Here is a 14,583-nt window from a genome sequence, read left to right as displayed (position 1 = left end):
AATGGTAAGAGTAGTAGTTGCATTAGTAATGGCTTAAAATTTGCCAAGTTATTACTATAGCTAGGCATTATTTCAGCAAATTTACATTTAACTCATTTAATCATCGAAACAACCCTGTAAATTAAGTACTTTTATTATCTTCATTTTATAGATGAGGACATTGGAACTCAGAGTAATGTCAAGAATAACTGGTGGCACTGGGATACAAACCAAGACATTTTGGTTCCAGAGTCAAGTCCTTCACCATACTTCACCATCTCTGGGAAGAAAATCTTTACTTCTTTTTGCCAATCAAATTAACATTTAATTACATACTTCTAAATGTCCCATCTTCTGCATGTATTAACTTTAGAAAATATATATATATAAATAACTTTTTATTACATGTATTTTAAAATATCAAAGCTATCAGAGTCTAAGACTTCCCAAAATTATCTTTTTCTTCTTGTTATTCCCAAAGATATGTAAATTCTCTTCAAAGCAAAAGCTCATATATTCCAAAATTGGATCAAATTAAGTACCTGACCTTAAGGAGTCTGCATCCTAACCGACAAGGTGGGAATTATATATACTTTAAAGGATAACAAAAAGAATATGGTAAGGACTCAGTGAACTGTGCAATGAGTATGACATTCAAAGGAAAGAGATCACTGAGTTTGGGGGGTGGGGGAGGAGGGGTAGGTCAGGGGAAGCTCCACAGAAGAGGTCAGTTCTGAACTGGGCTTTGAAGAAAAGAGGCAGAATGCAAAGGCAGAGTGGAGGCAGATGGCATTACAGAGAGACAGAGCATCATGTACAAGAATGTAGAGACCAGAAATGAAAAGATGTGTTCAGAGGAAAGCAAGTAAAGGGCAGCACTCTAGTAGGTTTGTGTAGGGGTACAGTGGTGGAAATGTCTAGAAAGGCAGTCTGAGAATAGATCACATAGAGACTTGAATATCAGTCTAACCATGGAGGGAATCTCATCTGCCACATTCAGTCTAATCTGAATCTTAATATACTTATCTTCTTACTGGATCACAAATTTGCTAAAATGATGCTAGTCATTTACAAAACTGCTTAAATTAAAAAGAAACTTATGGGGCTTCCCTGCTGGCGCAGTGGTTGAGGGGACATGGGTTCGTGCCCCGGTCGGGGAAGATCCCACATGCCGTGGAGCAGCTGGGCCCGTGAGCCATGGCCGCTGAGCCTGCGCGTCCAGAGCCTGTGCTCCACAACGGGGGAGGCCAAAACAGTGAGAGGCCCACGTACCACAAAAAAAAAAAAAAAAAAAAAAAGAAACTTATGAAGAAATTCATTAAAAAGAATTCATAGAGTTTCTTCATAGAAATTATGAAGTTGCTTTTAAAAAGCATAGCTCACAGAGTAACTTACAGATCTCCTAGTTCAACTCCATATTCATTTCTTACAGTCTCTTAATAACAACTTCCTCATGTAATGTTTTTTAAGCCTCTGTTTCAATAACTTTCAAAGTGATGGGGAGTTCACTATAGGACCTGGGATGTCCTATACTAACTTGTCTAATCAAGCCAATTCCTGGGCAAGTTAAGTAGAGATAAAGGACTATAAAACATCAGCTTTCTAGGATTCAATCCTGTAAATCAAAATAAAATAAAATCCTCTCTATATGCTACAATACAAGCTCTTTCAGTGGAGAATAAACATAGAAAACTATCTTTGGTATGGTAGAGTAGACATTTGTTGTTTTTGTTACCTAGGATCTTTTTTTCCCTAGTCTGACTTTGCTTGGGGGCAAGGGGGTTGGGGGGATCACCTTCTACTCTATAAGCTATGTATTTCTGATGAAGCAGATAACATTCCATTTCCAGAGGAAGAACATATGGCTATGAAATTGTGATTGGTCAGGACTGGGAAAGTGATTGAAGCTGAGGTATCAGCACTAATCCTCTTAATCCAGAAAGAGCAATAGCCTCCTATAGATTTGGAGTTCCACCAATGGGAGGCTGAAATTGCTGCAACCATCTTACTACCACAAAGGGAGAACTTATCTAAAAATGAAGCCAACCCAGAAGAACTAAGACCTAGAAATAGAGATGAGGGATCTTGGTCCTCATGACATTGTTTAAATGCCTACTTCAAACCACACCCAAGCTAGATGTGCTTTTTTCTTTTAAACCAGTTTGGGTTTTTTCTTTCACTTTCATCCCTAAGAGTACTACCCAACACACATGGTAACTGCCAAATCCTGTAACAAGAAAAGTAGGTTAACTTCTCAGCACTTATCTATTATTGTGCATTATTATATAATTTGGCTATACCAATAACTAACTATAGATACTAAATTTTAAAAATGAACTTGGCACATTTTAATTTTAACATAGCATTTCACTTTCAACATTGCCTTGCACTGTCTTGTTTCTAGACAAAAATCAGTATTTTAAGCAGAAGAAAATGACTATAACTTTACTATATATTATAACACTGTAAAGGCAAAAATAAACAACTCAGAAATTAAAAGTTTTCCTTACATCCTAACAGTTATTTAAAAAAAAAAAAAGAAAACAAACAAAAAAACCCTAATGAACTATCCAGAAGCCATGTAAAGACTCTTACTTGAAGCTGAAGAGTATGTCGAAGAATAGTTTCTTCTAAGGCATGGATCCACTTCTCTCGCTCATCAGCATCACGAGCTGGAATAAAAGTTTATAAAAATTAAAACCTTAATTTCTACAATATATCTCCATATTTGGAAGCAAAAATTTTAAACCATGATGCTAATAGAAAAGGTTTCTGGTTGTGTCATTTCCTTAATAGATTTATCTTTCTATCCTTTCCAAAAGTACAGCCATTTATATCAAAGGGAATAAATGTGTTCAATAATAGCAGGCTACATTCCCACTGAGAATAATCAGAAAAGCTAAAATAATTATTAAAAATAACTGTTTTGAAGGCATCAGAAAACAACAAGGTAGTAAAGAATTAACAGGCCAAAATCTAGGAAAAGACAAACATCTAGAAGATAGGCCTGGTATATAGGGCCACTTTCCTCCTGGAGGCATTGTACATTCCAGGAGAGAAGTTGTAGATTGAGCAATTTCTTAAAAGCCTTGTCAGTATGTGTGGGCAGGGGGCATATGGGAACTCCATGTGCCTTCTGCTCAATTCTTCTGTGAACTTAAAACTACTCTAAAAAATAAACTCTATTAAAAAAAAAAGTCTTATCAGGCCAAAAATTGGAGACCAGGGCCCACCAAGAGTGGTGGCTTTGGCAAATAGCTCAAGTTTTGATTGGGACCTCAAAGGGTTACACCTTGGAATTAAGAATAAAACAATTAAAATAATTGCTCAGTCATGTGGGTGGCCAGAAAAATCTTGATGCCTGAAATGGATTAAAACTCCCCCAGGTTTTTAGTGACTCTAAGCACCTGGCTAGCAAAAGCAAATGAAAGTCTTTTCTGTAGAAAGATAACATAATCTCAGCTGCCAAATTATTTCTAGAAACAATTTTAAATACAATGTCTAGCACATAAGCAAAGATAACCAAAGATATACAAGGAGACAAGCACACATAAATGAGAATCACATGACAATAGAAACAGATGAACAAGAGCTCCAGATATCTGAACAAACAATCCTGCACTTTAAAAGTAACTTAGCTTAATACATTCAACAAAAGACTGGAAACTTTGACAGAGACTTAGAAACCATTTTATAAATGATATAAGTTTTTTAAATAATTGAATATAAATTGTAAAATTGAAAAACATAATAAGCAAAATTAAGAACTCAATGGATGAGTCTTACAACAGATTAAATCAACTAAGAAACCGTGAGAGAACTGGAATAGAGATCAGAAGAAACTCTTCAGAACAAAAGACAATGAGTCAAAGAGATAGAAAATATAGAAGAAAGGGAGAGCAAGGTAGAGAGTAAGAGGGTGTAATGTGCATGTGATTGGAATACCAAAAAGAAACAAAAGAGAGAATGGAATAGAAACACTATCTGGCTAAGAATTTTTCAAAGCAGATGAAAGACATTAAGCCACAGATTTCAGAAGTCCTAAGAATCTAAGCAGAATAAATCAAAAACAAACAAACAAAACCCTACAGCTAGGCGCATCCCAGCAAAACTTACTGCAAACCAAAGATAGAGGAAACATCTTAAAAATAGTTGTGGTGGGGGTGGGGGGTGGGGAACAGAGAGAGAAAGGAGGACAGATTACTTTCAAAAAAGCGACAATTAAATTGTCCTAGGTCTCAAAAGAAACAGTGGGGACCAGAAGACAAGACAGTACTATACTTAATGGCTAAAAGAAAATAACTTCCAATCCAGAATTTAATGAAAAATATCTTTCAGGAATTAAGATGAAATAATGTCATTTTCAGACAAACAAAAATCAGAGAATTTGTCACCATCATATATTTATTAAAGAAAATTTGTAGAGGTATTCTCCATGCATAGAGAATAATGTCTAAAAGTGGTAGAAGCAGGAAAAAATGTAGAGTAACAAAAATGATAAGTACATGGGTAAAACTAAGTGAATATTGACTACATAAAATGATAATATCTTGTGAGGTTTTAAATAAATGCGTACAAAGTTAAAATGCAAAACAACTGCAAATAGACTGGGAAAGGGGAAATGGAGTTAAAGAATTCTAAGGTTCTTACATTGTTTGGAAAGAAGATAAAATTACCAATTAACATTTGATTTTGACAATTGAAGGATTTTGTCATAATTTTTAGAGTAATCACTGAAAGGGTTTTTTTTTTAAGTGTTTAACTTCCAAAATAAAAGAATTTTACAATCCAATAATAAAAAATAATCCAAAAATTGACAAAAAGGAGAAAAAAGAAACAGAATATGTAAGACAAAAAGGAAAGATGGTAAAATGGTAAAATTTTAAGCCTAAAAACATCAATAATTAAATTAAATGTAAATGAACTAAATGCTCCAACTAAAAAAGAAAGGTTTTTAAACAAGATTTTATATGATGCTTACAAGAGATACTTATTAAATATAAGGGTACAGAAGTATTGAAAATAAGAGTATAGAAAAAGATATACCATAGAAACACTAACTCCCAAAAGGTGATGTTATTTAAATCACATAAAATAGACATTATCACAAAAAGTCTTCAAGAGGCTCACTTTGTAAATACAAGTGTTCAATTAATCAGGAAGATATAAATTTATATGTAACTAAAATAACATGAAATATATACATACATGTTTTTAACACATCTCTCTCATTAACCAATAGATCAAGCAGACAGAAAAATTAGTAAGAACCTAGAAGATCTGAACAATTCCTGATGAATAAACTTGATCCAATGGGCACATATAGAACTCTGTGCACACAAAGTGTAAAAGAGACATTCTTTTCTAGCACACACAGACTATTTCAAAAAATTGACTACATAATGGACCCTAAAGAAGTCTTAACAAATTTCAAAGGAGTTAAATCACACACAGTATATTAACAGTGAAAATGTAAGCCAGAAATCAGCTATAAGAATATAAATTAGAAAATACTCATGTATTTGGAAAAAAGTTTTTAAAAACCACTAAATAATCTATTGGTCAAAGAAAAATATCTCACTAGAAATCAGAAAATATTTGAAACTGCATAAATGAAAACATGACATATTGAAAACTGTTGGATGCAGTTTAAAGCAGTGCATAAAGCGAAATTTATAGCCTTAAATGCATACATTTAGAAAAGCAAAAAGGTTGAAATAACAGGAAATTAAATTCAAAATAAGTAGAAAGGAAATGATAAGGAACATAAATCAAGCAAGTAGAGAGCAAACAATAAGATAGATAGATCAATAAAGCCTAAAGTTGGTTACCTGAAATAAATAATGAAATTGATGAACTTCTAGCAAGACTGATAGGAGGAGCTGACTCAGGTCATTAACATCATGAATGAGAAAGAGGACATCACAATAGATGCACACTTTCAGAAGTTTATAAGAGAATGTTATGAATAACTCCATGATGATAGAAATGAAAAATTTAATTAAATGGAAAATTTTCTTTACAGCCTACCAAAACTTCCACAAGAAGAAATTTTAAAATTTGGATAGTTCTGTAACTATTAGATAAGACCACAGGAAAGTGCCCTTGGTAGATCAAAAATACTCTATATAAAAATAATTGAAAAATCATCCCACTAAGAAAACTCCAGACCCAGAAAGTTTCACCAGAGCACTCTGTCAAACATTTAAGGAAGAAATAATGCCAATCTAACACAAAATATTCCAGAGAATCGAAAAAGAAGAATACTCCCCAGCTCTTGTAAGGTCAACATAACTTGGATATTAACCTGACAAGACTATTATGAGAGAAAAGAATTTAAGGCAATTCTAATGCAATAAAATACATGCAAAAGTCCTTTATAAAACTGTAATACGTCAAGTCGAAGTTGAGTGTATTCCAGAAATACAAGGTTGGTTGAGTATGCAAAAAATCAAGCAACATCCAACAATATAAAAATACATATGAACAAGGTTATTCACTGTAGCATTGCTTATAATTACAAAATATTGGAAAGAGCCTCAATACTCAGACAGAGGAAGGTGGTTGAATAAACCATGGAGTATAATGCAGGTGTAAAAAAGAGAACAAGGAAGATCACTTTTGAGTGATTTTTCAGATACATTATTAAATGAAAAAAAGAAGAAAGAAGAAAGAAGAGGATATAAGAAAATATACATGCATCTGCTTGTTTGTGCAAAATAAATAGAAGAAGGATGAACTATAAACTAAAGAGACTGGTTACCTACAAAGCACAGTGGGAAAGGATGGAAATCAGGGAAAACAGGAATGAGTTAGTAGGGATACAGAGGTAGCAACACTTCTCTGAATTTATTGTTTTTTATATACTCAGACTCTTTAGAACCATAGTAACATTTCACACACTCTCCCCCTAAATAAATAATTTTAAATCAAACCAGGATGGAGAGGGGGAACCCAGAACAGAATATAAATAGTAACAAATTAATCTAACTGTATTACAAATGAATAAGACAATCACAAAGAAGGGTATGAGGAAGAAAAAATTAAACCCAACTAACTTTGAAAACAGTATTCTAACTAGATAATGCAAGGCTAAACCAAAACATAACCATACACAAACACTGTACAAAAACTGCACAAATACTGTAAATCTGGTTTTCATAGGAGTATAGTTTAGCAATTCTGTAACTACAAACAAGTGAATATATTGTAGATTATGAGAACCAGGTTTCTCACTGTCCGAGGGAAAAAAATTACAAATAAGGAAAGGAAGAAGGCTAGAATGAGCCATGTGGTGTTGGACTAGAATTGGAGGTATCAATATGAACTCAGGGTTTTAGATAGTTAGACAGATACATACATACATAGGAAGTGACTGAAAAAGAATGGGGGCACGTCAAAACAGGAGCCAACTTGAAGGAGTTCCAATAACCAAAGCCTAAAGAATGTGAGCAACAGAATAACTGATAGTACTGAATTATAATTCATAGAATAAAATAAATATCTAAGAGTGCAATATTGATATAAATAAATGACTTGAATAAGTAAATAAATAGGGAAGAAGGCACAGCTCTTTCTTCAGAAGAGTTACAATTCATAAGTATTATAGGGATGAAAGAAATCTTTAAATCACCTTTAGACAAACGCGACAGCAATAATTACTGCAGGCAAGATCCACCAATGGCATACTGATAGCTAAAAACAGTGGGCAAAAGTTTGAGGAGAAACAGGATATTAGCAGAGTCTCAAAGTTATCTCCCCCAATATATTTATCAACTATGAAGGGAAGAACAGTACTTTCATGATGGAGATGTCTGGCAGACACCACCTTAATCCAGTGATCAAGGTTAACATCACCAGTAACAAATGTCTTGATGCATACTATCCCCCCCACAATATGACCCACTGAGAAGGAAACGGCATCACTTCTGTAGTATTCTTGCCAAAAAACACATAATCTCAATCTAATCATGAGAAAACATCAGATAAACCTAAACTGAGAGACAATCTACAAAATAACTAATACTCATCAAAAATGTCAAAGTCACGAAAGACAAGAAAAGAACAAGGAACTCTCATAACTAAATGCAATATGGGATCTTAGATTGAACTCTGGAACAGAAAGGGGGCATTAGAAGGGAAAAATCAAATGAGCTCTTTGTTTTAGTTAAAAGTATTGTACCAAATGGGTCAACTCAGGACATCAGAGCCTGAGCAACACATGGAGGGCATACATCAAGCCAAGGGACAACCTGGCATGGGGTATCAAAGCCAGCAGGATGAAGAGGGAAACTACACAGTGGAAAAGGGCAGCATGGAGAGTCAGAGCCCCAGAAAGGTGAGGAAGGAGTCCACATTGTCGGGGGTGGGGTCAGCCTGGCACAAGGTTTACCAGGCTGAGTGTAATGAGGGTGACATGCACACAAGGAAGTGGGTGATGATGGGAAACTAATTACATACAGAAGGATTGATCAAATGAGTAAATATATATAAAGGGTTTCTCACTGTTGGAAAATATTAATAGTTAGAAAAGTGGTAAGGGAGAAAACCAGAATGATTTCTGTGATGTTAGATTGGAAATAGAGGTATCAGTATGAACTCATGGTTTTCAATATTTATGTAAATAAATACATATGGAAATATGGACATGAATACACATTTACGTACACATGTATATTACATTCATACATTTCCTAGCTCTGAGAGGGCCTGGGCACCATGACAGCCAACAGCAATAAGTACACCTAGCAGCAGGTATTGATTCTAAATACTATTCTCCATTAAGAGGAACTAAGGCTCCTTGGAAAAATGGTTGATTCCGGGACTAGGACAGGGAAGACAGAAAATTAGTCTGGAACATTTTTTTGTGCTAGAAAGTAAGGAAGAAAATACTCAGAGAATGATAGGAACATGTCAAGAGAACACAGAAGTCAGCTTAAAGAAAATCCTACTGGCCAAATCAAGGACAATTTGAGCATTAAAATAAATAATGATAGTAAAGAATTATAATCTGTTAAGTAAAACAGGAAACCATGAGTTACTACTGATACACATAAATTGAAAGTTTGTTGAGGAATGGGGTTCAGCATAGCTTCAAAATACCTCCCCACAAAATATTAAGAAGGGAAAAAGACAAAATTTAACAACAAAAGCCTGGCAGATACCATCTCAATCAGGTTATCACAGTAAATGTCATCTGTTATGGGACAAATTGAAATTCTGTAATAAAAACACAGAATCACTTCTGTGATATTCGGGCCAGATATATAATCTGAATCATGAAGAAACGTCAGGAAAAAACAAACTGAGTGACATTCTACAAAATAATTAGCTTATAATCTTTAAAAGTGTCAAGGACATAAAAGTCAAGGAAAGACTGAGGAACTGTTCCAGACTGAAGGAGACTACAGAGACATGACAGTTAAATGCAAAATGTGATTCTGAACCAGATTCTCTTTCTATAAAGGACATTATTGGGACAACTGGCAAAACCTGAATAGAGTCTAAGGATTAGATGGTATTAATACATCAATGTTAATTTCCTGATTTTAATGGTTGCATAGTGTGTATACAGGAAAACTTCCTTGTTTGCAGGAAATATATAATAATAAAACGTTCAGGGGTGATGGGACATCCAGTTAACAACTTACTTTCAAATAGTTCTGGGGCGGGGGTCAAAGTTCTTTGTACTGTATTTGCAACTTTTTTGTGTGAGATTATTCAAATTTTTAAAAACTGTATTTTAAAGACATTATTATAATAAATCAAAGAAGGCATAAATAAACAGAAATACTGTTTCATGGGTTGGAAGATTCAATACTATAACAATATTCGAATTGATCTATAGATTAAATGCAATGCAAATCAAAAGTCCAAAACGCATTTTGGGGAATTTGACAAGCTGATTCTAAAATACAAATACAGGGAATTCTCTGGTGGTTCAGTGGTTAGGACTCCACACTTCCACTGCCGGGGCCATGGGTTCAATCCCTGGTTGGGGAACTAAAGATCTTGCAGGCCATGCCGTGCGGCCCCCCCAAAAAAACAAAAAAAAAAAACAAAACAAAAAACAATACAAAGACAAAATGGTACAAAAGATAAAGAACAGCAAAGGCTTTCTTGAAAAGAGAGAAGCATTCTTAGAGGATTTACTCTATCACATATAAAGTCTTACTACAAAGCTACAACAATTAAGAAAAAGTGGTACTGGAGCTAGGATAAATAGCAAACCAATGAAACGGAACAGAGCCCAGAAACAGACCCACTCATATATGTGGACACTTGGTTTGTGGTTAGGGTGGTTCCAAAGAACAATACGGAACAATCTTTCAATAAATGGTGCTAGGACAATAGGGGGGGGAAATGAAACTTGACCCTACCTTGTACTATACATAAAAATCAATTCCAGGTGATTCCTTAATTCTTAAATATGAAAGAAAAACAATACATTTTCCAGAAGGTAAAACAGGAGAATATCGTCATAACTTTGGGATAGAAGAAAGCTTCTTAAACAGGGTACAAAACTTAAACAAGATATAAAGACAATGACATAAATTTAGCTACATCAAACTTAACAATTTGGGTTCATCAAAAGACACCATTTAGAGAATATCATGGTAAACAACTGTGACATATGAAATCAAAGAACATGGACTCCAGAGCCAGAACGTCCAGGTTCAACTCTGAACTTTGCTGTCTATTAACCATATGACTTTCAACAAGTTACTTAACCTTTTTAAGTCTCAGTGTTCTCATCTGTAAAATGAGGACAGTAATAGAATCTATCCCATAAGGTTATTACAGAGATTAAATGAGTTAGTCCAGATATAACACTTGGACAGGTAAATGGTGTAAAGTAAGTGCTCAAAAGCAGTAATTATTATTATCATCACTGTTGAGCATTTATTATAACTTATCCCTGACTCCATGGAGCTCAAAAATCTGGTAAAAAAGACAGATTTGTATTTAGCTGTATAAATACATAGCTTATGTCACCACCAAAGGGTATGAATGAAAAATCAGGGAAGAACTCCTTAAGGAGTTTAGATCTTAAAGAATAGTAATTAGTTTGTCAAATAGAGAAAGATAAGGACATCCTGAAAGTGGAAAGACACTAACAAAGGCACTTAAGCATGAAAAGGGTGAAAACTGGGAAACTGGTTTCAATGTGTCTAGAACAGTAGGCTGACAGGGGAAGAGGAAATGGTTAAGAGTTTAGGATCCCATCCCAAGGAGTGTGAATGGACTTTATGACAATGGGGAGTCCCTGAAGAATTTCAAGCATGAGAGTGACATGGTCTAATTTGCATATTAAAATTATCAATCTGGCAGCGCTGTGGACAATGAAAACTGAAGGTGGCAAAAACAGAGGTGGCAGTCCAGTTAGGAAGTGGTTGTGAGAGTGAGGCCTGAACTGAGAAATGTCTGGGACGTGACATGAGGCGCCATTCTCACCGCCATCAGGGCACCAATAGCAATCACCTTTAAATCTGCCACCTCCTCACAAACAAGCACCAGATCCTTCCTTGACATAGTCCCTCTCTACCCTTTCTTTCCATCCCTACTGACAACACGCTTGTTCAAGCTCTCATACAGTCTCATGCCTGTAAACAAAACATCACCACAAAAGTAGTACATGTGCTTAACTCTGCTAACTCAAATGCAGCCTGCACACCTCACTCAGATTTGAGCTTATATTGCAAGGCTGCTTCCATCAAAAACCTTAACATTCTCCCATACCCTACTGAATGTACCTAACCTCCCTAACAGTAAAGGTCTTCCACATCTTTTATTTCATGCCTCTTTTATACGAACCAAACCATCTTCTCATTGGCCCCTAAACACTCTAAATGAATTGTTTTCCTGTTCATGGCATACTTCCCCCCTCCTCGAATCTTAACACCGACTCTACCCTCCTTCCCATCTTTAAGCCCCACGTGCCTCAGAACAAGTCCTAGTTCTCCTCCTTTTGATGTGCCTCCATTCTTTTTCATGCACTTCCTATCTATCTATCTATCTATCTATCTATCTATCTATCTATCTATCTGTCTAAAATCATGAGTTCATATTGATACCTCCAATTCTAGTCCAACACATGGCTTATAGGCTTGCTGGCATAAAGATATATATATATATAGACCCACAGAACAGAGGAGAGCCCAGAAATAAGCCCTTGTATGTATGGGCAAATGATTTTTGACAAGGGTGCCAAGACTACACAATGGGGAAAAGACAGTCTCTTCAACAAATGGTGCTGGAAAAAGTGGATATCCACATTCAGAAGAATGAAGATGGACCCTTACCATATACAAAAACTGACAGAAAATTCATAGTTATTGACACTCTGTGCATCTTGTGGGATCTTAGTTCCGTGGCCAGGGACTGAACCCAGGCCCACGGCAGTGAAAGCACGGAGTCCTAACCACTGGACTGCCAAGGAATTCCCTGAAAATGTTTTAAAGACTTAAATGTAAGACTTAAAACTATTAAACTCCTAGAAGAAAACATAGGGGGAAATCTTTAGAACATTGGATTTGCTGGGATTTCTTGAATATGATATCAAAAGCACAGGCAATAAAATTTTAAAATAGACAAATAGAACTACAGTAGTCCCCCTTTATCCACAGTTTCACTTTCTGCAGTTTTGGTTACTCCCCCACGCCCCCACCCCCTGGTTAACCAGGTCCTAAAATATTAAATGGAAATAAACAATTCATAAGTTTTAAACTGTGCATCATTCCGAGTAGCTTGATGAAATCTCACACCGTCCTGCTTTGTCCTGTCCAGGATCCCAAACCATCGACATAATGGGCTTCTTACACCCAACAATCAATATTGTCATGGTTCCATGATCTGCCCTAAGCAGATGATCCTTCTTCCAATGCATCCTCAGGTCAATGGTAGCCTAATGTTACTTCATAATGCCTTCATCATTTACCTCACTTCATCTCATCACTAGGCATTTTATCATCTCACATCATCAAAGGAAGAAGTTGAGTACAGTACAATAATATATTTTGAGAGAGGCCACATTCATATAACTTTTATTACAGTATCATTATAATTGTTCTATGTTATTATTATTGTTTTTAATCTCTTACTGTGCCTAATGTATAAATTAAACTTTATCATAGGTATGTATGTATAGGAAAAAACACAGTATATGTAGAGTTCAGTACTATCTGCGGTTTCAGGCATCCACTGGGTGTCTTGGAATGTAGCCCTGTGATACGGGGGGACTACTGTACAACAAACTTAAAAATTTATGTGCATCAAAGGAAACAATCAACACAGAGAAAAGGCAACCTAAAGAACAGGAGAAGATAACTGCAAATCATATATCTGATAAGGGGTTAATATCCAGAATACATAAGGAACATCTACAATTCAACAACAACTTGATTAAAAAATCGGCAAAGGACAGCAATCAAACAAGAAAAAGAAGTAAAAGGTATCCAAATTGGAAGGGAAGAGGAAAAACTGTCATTATATGAAGATGACATGATACTATATACAGAAAATCCTAAAGACTCCACACAAAAACTATTAGAACTGATAAACAAATTCAGCAAGGTAGCAGGATATCAAATTAACATACAGAAATCTGTTGCATTTCTTTACACTAACAATAAAGTATTAGAAAGGGAAAGTAAACCAAAAATCCCTTTTAAAATCCCATCAAAAAGATGAAATACTTAGGAATAAACCTGACCAAGGAGGAAAAAGACTTATATGCTGAGAACTATAAAATATTGATAAAGGAAACTGAAGATGATTCAAAGAAATGGAAAGATATCCCTTGCTCTTGGATTGGAAGAATTAATATTGTTAAAATGGCCACACTACCCAAACAATCTACAGATTTAATGTGATCCCTATCAAATCACGCATGACGTTTTTCACAGAACTAGAATAATCCTAAAATTTATATGGAACCATAAAAGGCCCCAAATTGCCAAAGCTATCCTGAGGGAAAGGAACAAAGCGGGAGGCGTACCCCTCCCAGACTTCAGACAATACTACAAAGTTACAGTAATCAAAAGTGTGGTTAGGTTCTTCCCTGGTGGCGCAGTGGTTGAGAGTCCGCCTGCCGATGCAGGGGACACGGGTTCATGCCCCGGTCTGGGAAGATCCCACATGCTGCGGAGCGGCTGGGCCCAGCCTGCGCGTCCGGAGCCTGTGCTCCGCAACGGGAGAGAGGCCACAACAGTGAGAGGCCCGCGTACCGCAAAAAAAAAAAAAAAAGTGTGGTTAGGGCACAAAAACAGACATATGGATCACTGGAACAGACTAGAGAGCCCAGAAATAAACCCACACACCTATGTGGTCAATTAATCTTCGACAAAGGAGGCAAGAACATACAATGGAGAAAAAAACAGTCTCTTCAGCAAGTGGTGTTGGGAAAGCTGGACAACAGCTTGTAAATCAATGAAGTTAAAATACACCCTCACACCATACACAAAACTAAACTCAAAGTGGCTTAAAGACTTAAATATAAGACACCATAAAACTCCTAGAAAAGAATATAGGCAAAACATCCTCTGACATAAATCGTACCAATGTTTTCTTAGCTCAGTCTCCCAAGGCAATAGAAATAAAAGCAAA

General features: G+C 35.6%; 1 protein-coding gene across 4 annotated transcripts in view; it reads right to left on the bottom strand.

Moving 5' to 3' along the window:
• OSBPL9 (oxysterol binding protein like 9) overlaps positions 1-14,583 on the bottom strand; it is a 178,447-nt gene that overhangs the window by 66,787 nt on the left and 97,077 nt on the right. For all 4 annotated transcript variants that reach the window (XM_065879934.1, XM_065881276.1, XM_065880610.1 and 1 more), the window contains one exon: positions 2,575-2,651. In XM_065879934.1, the coding sequence (XP_065736006.1) occupies positions 2,575-2,651 (77 nt within the window). The remainder of the gene's footprint in view (positions 1-2,574; positions 2,652-14,583) is intronic.

Source organism: Phocoena phocoena, chromosome 1, assembly GCF_963924675.1.
Source record: "Phocoena phocoena chromosome 1, mPhoPho1.1, whole genome shotgun sequence".
NCBI lineage: Eukaryota > Metazoa > Chordata > Mammalia > Artiodactyla > Phocoenidae > Phocoena > Phocoena phocoena.
The sequence above is the reverse complement of the archived record's forward strand: the minus strand, read 5'-3'. Positions and strand labels throughout refer to the sequence as shown.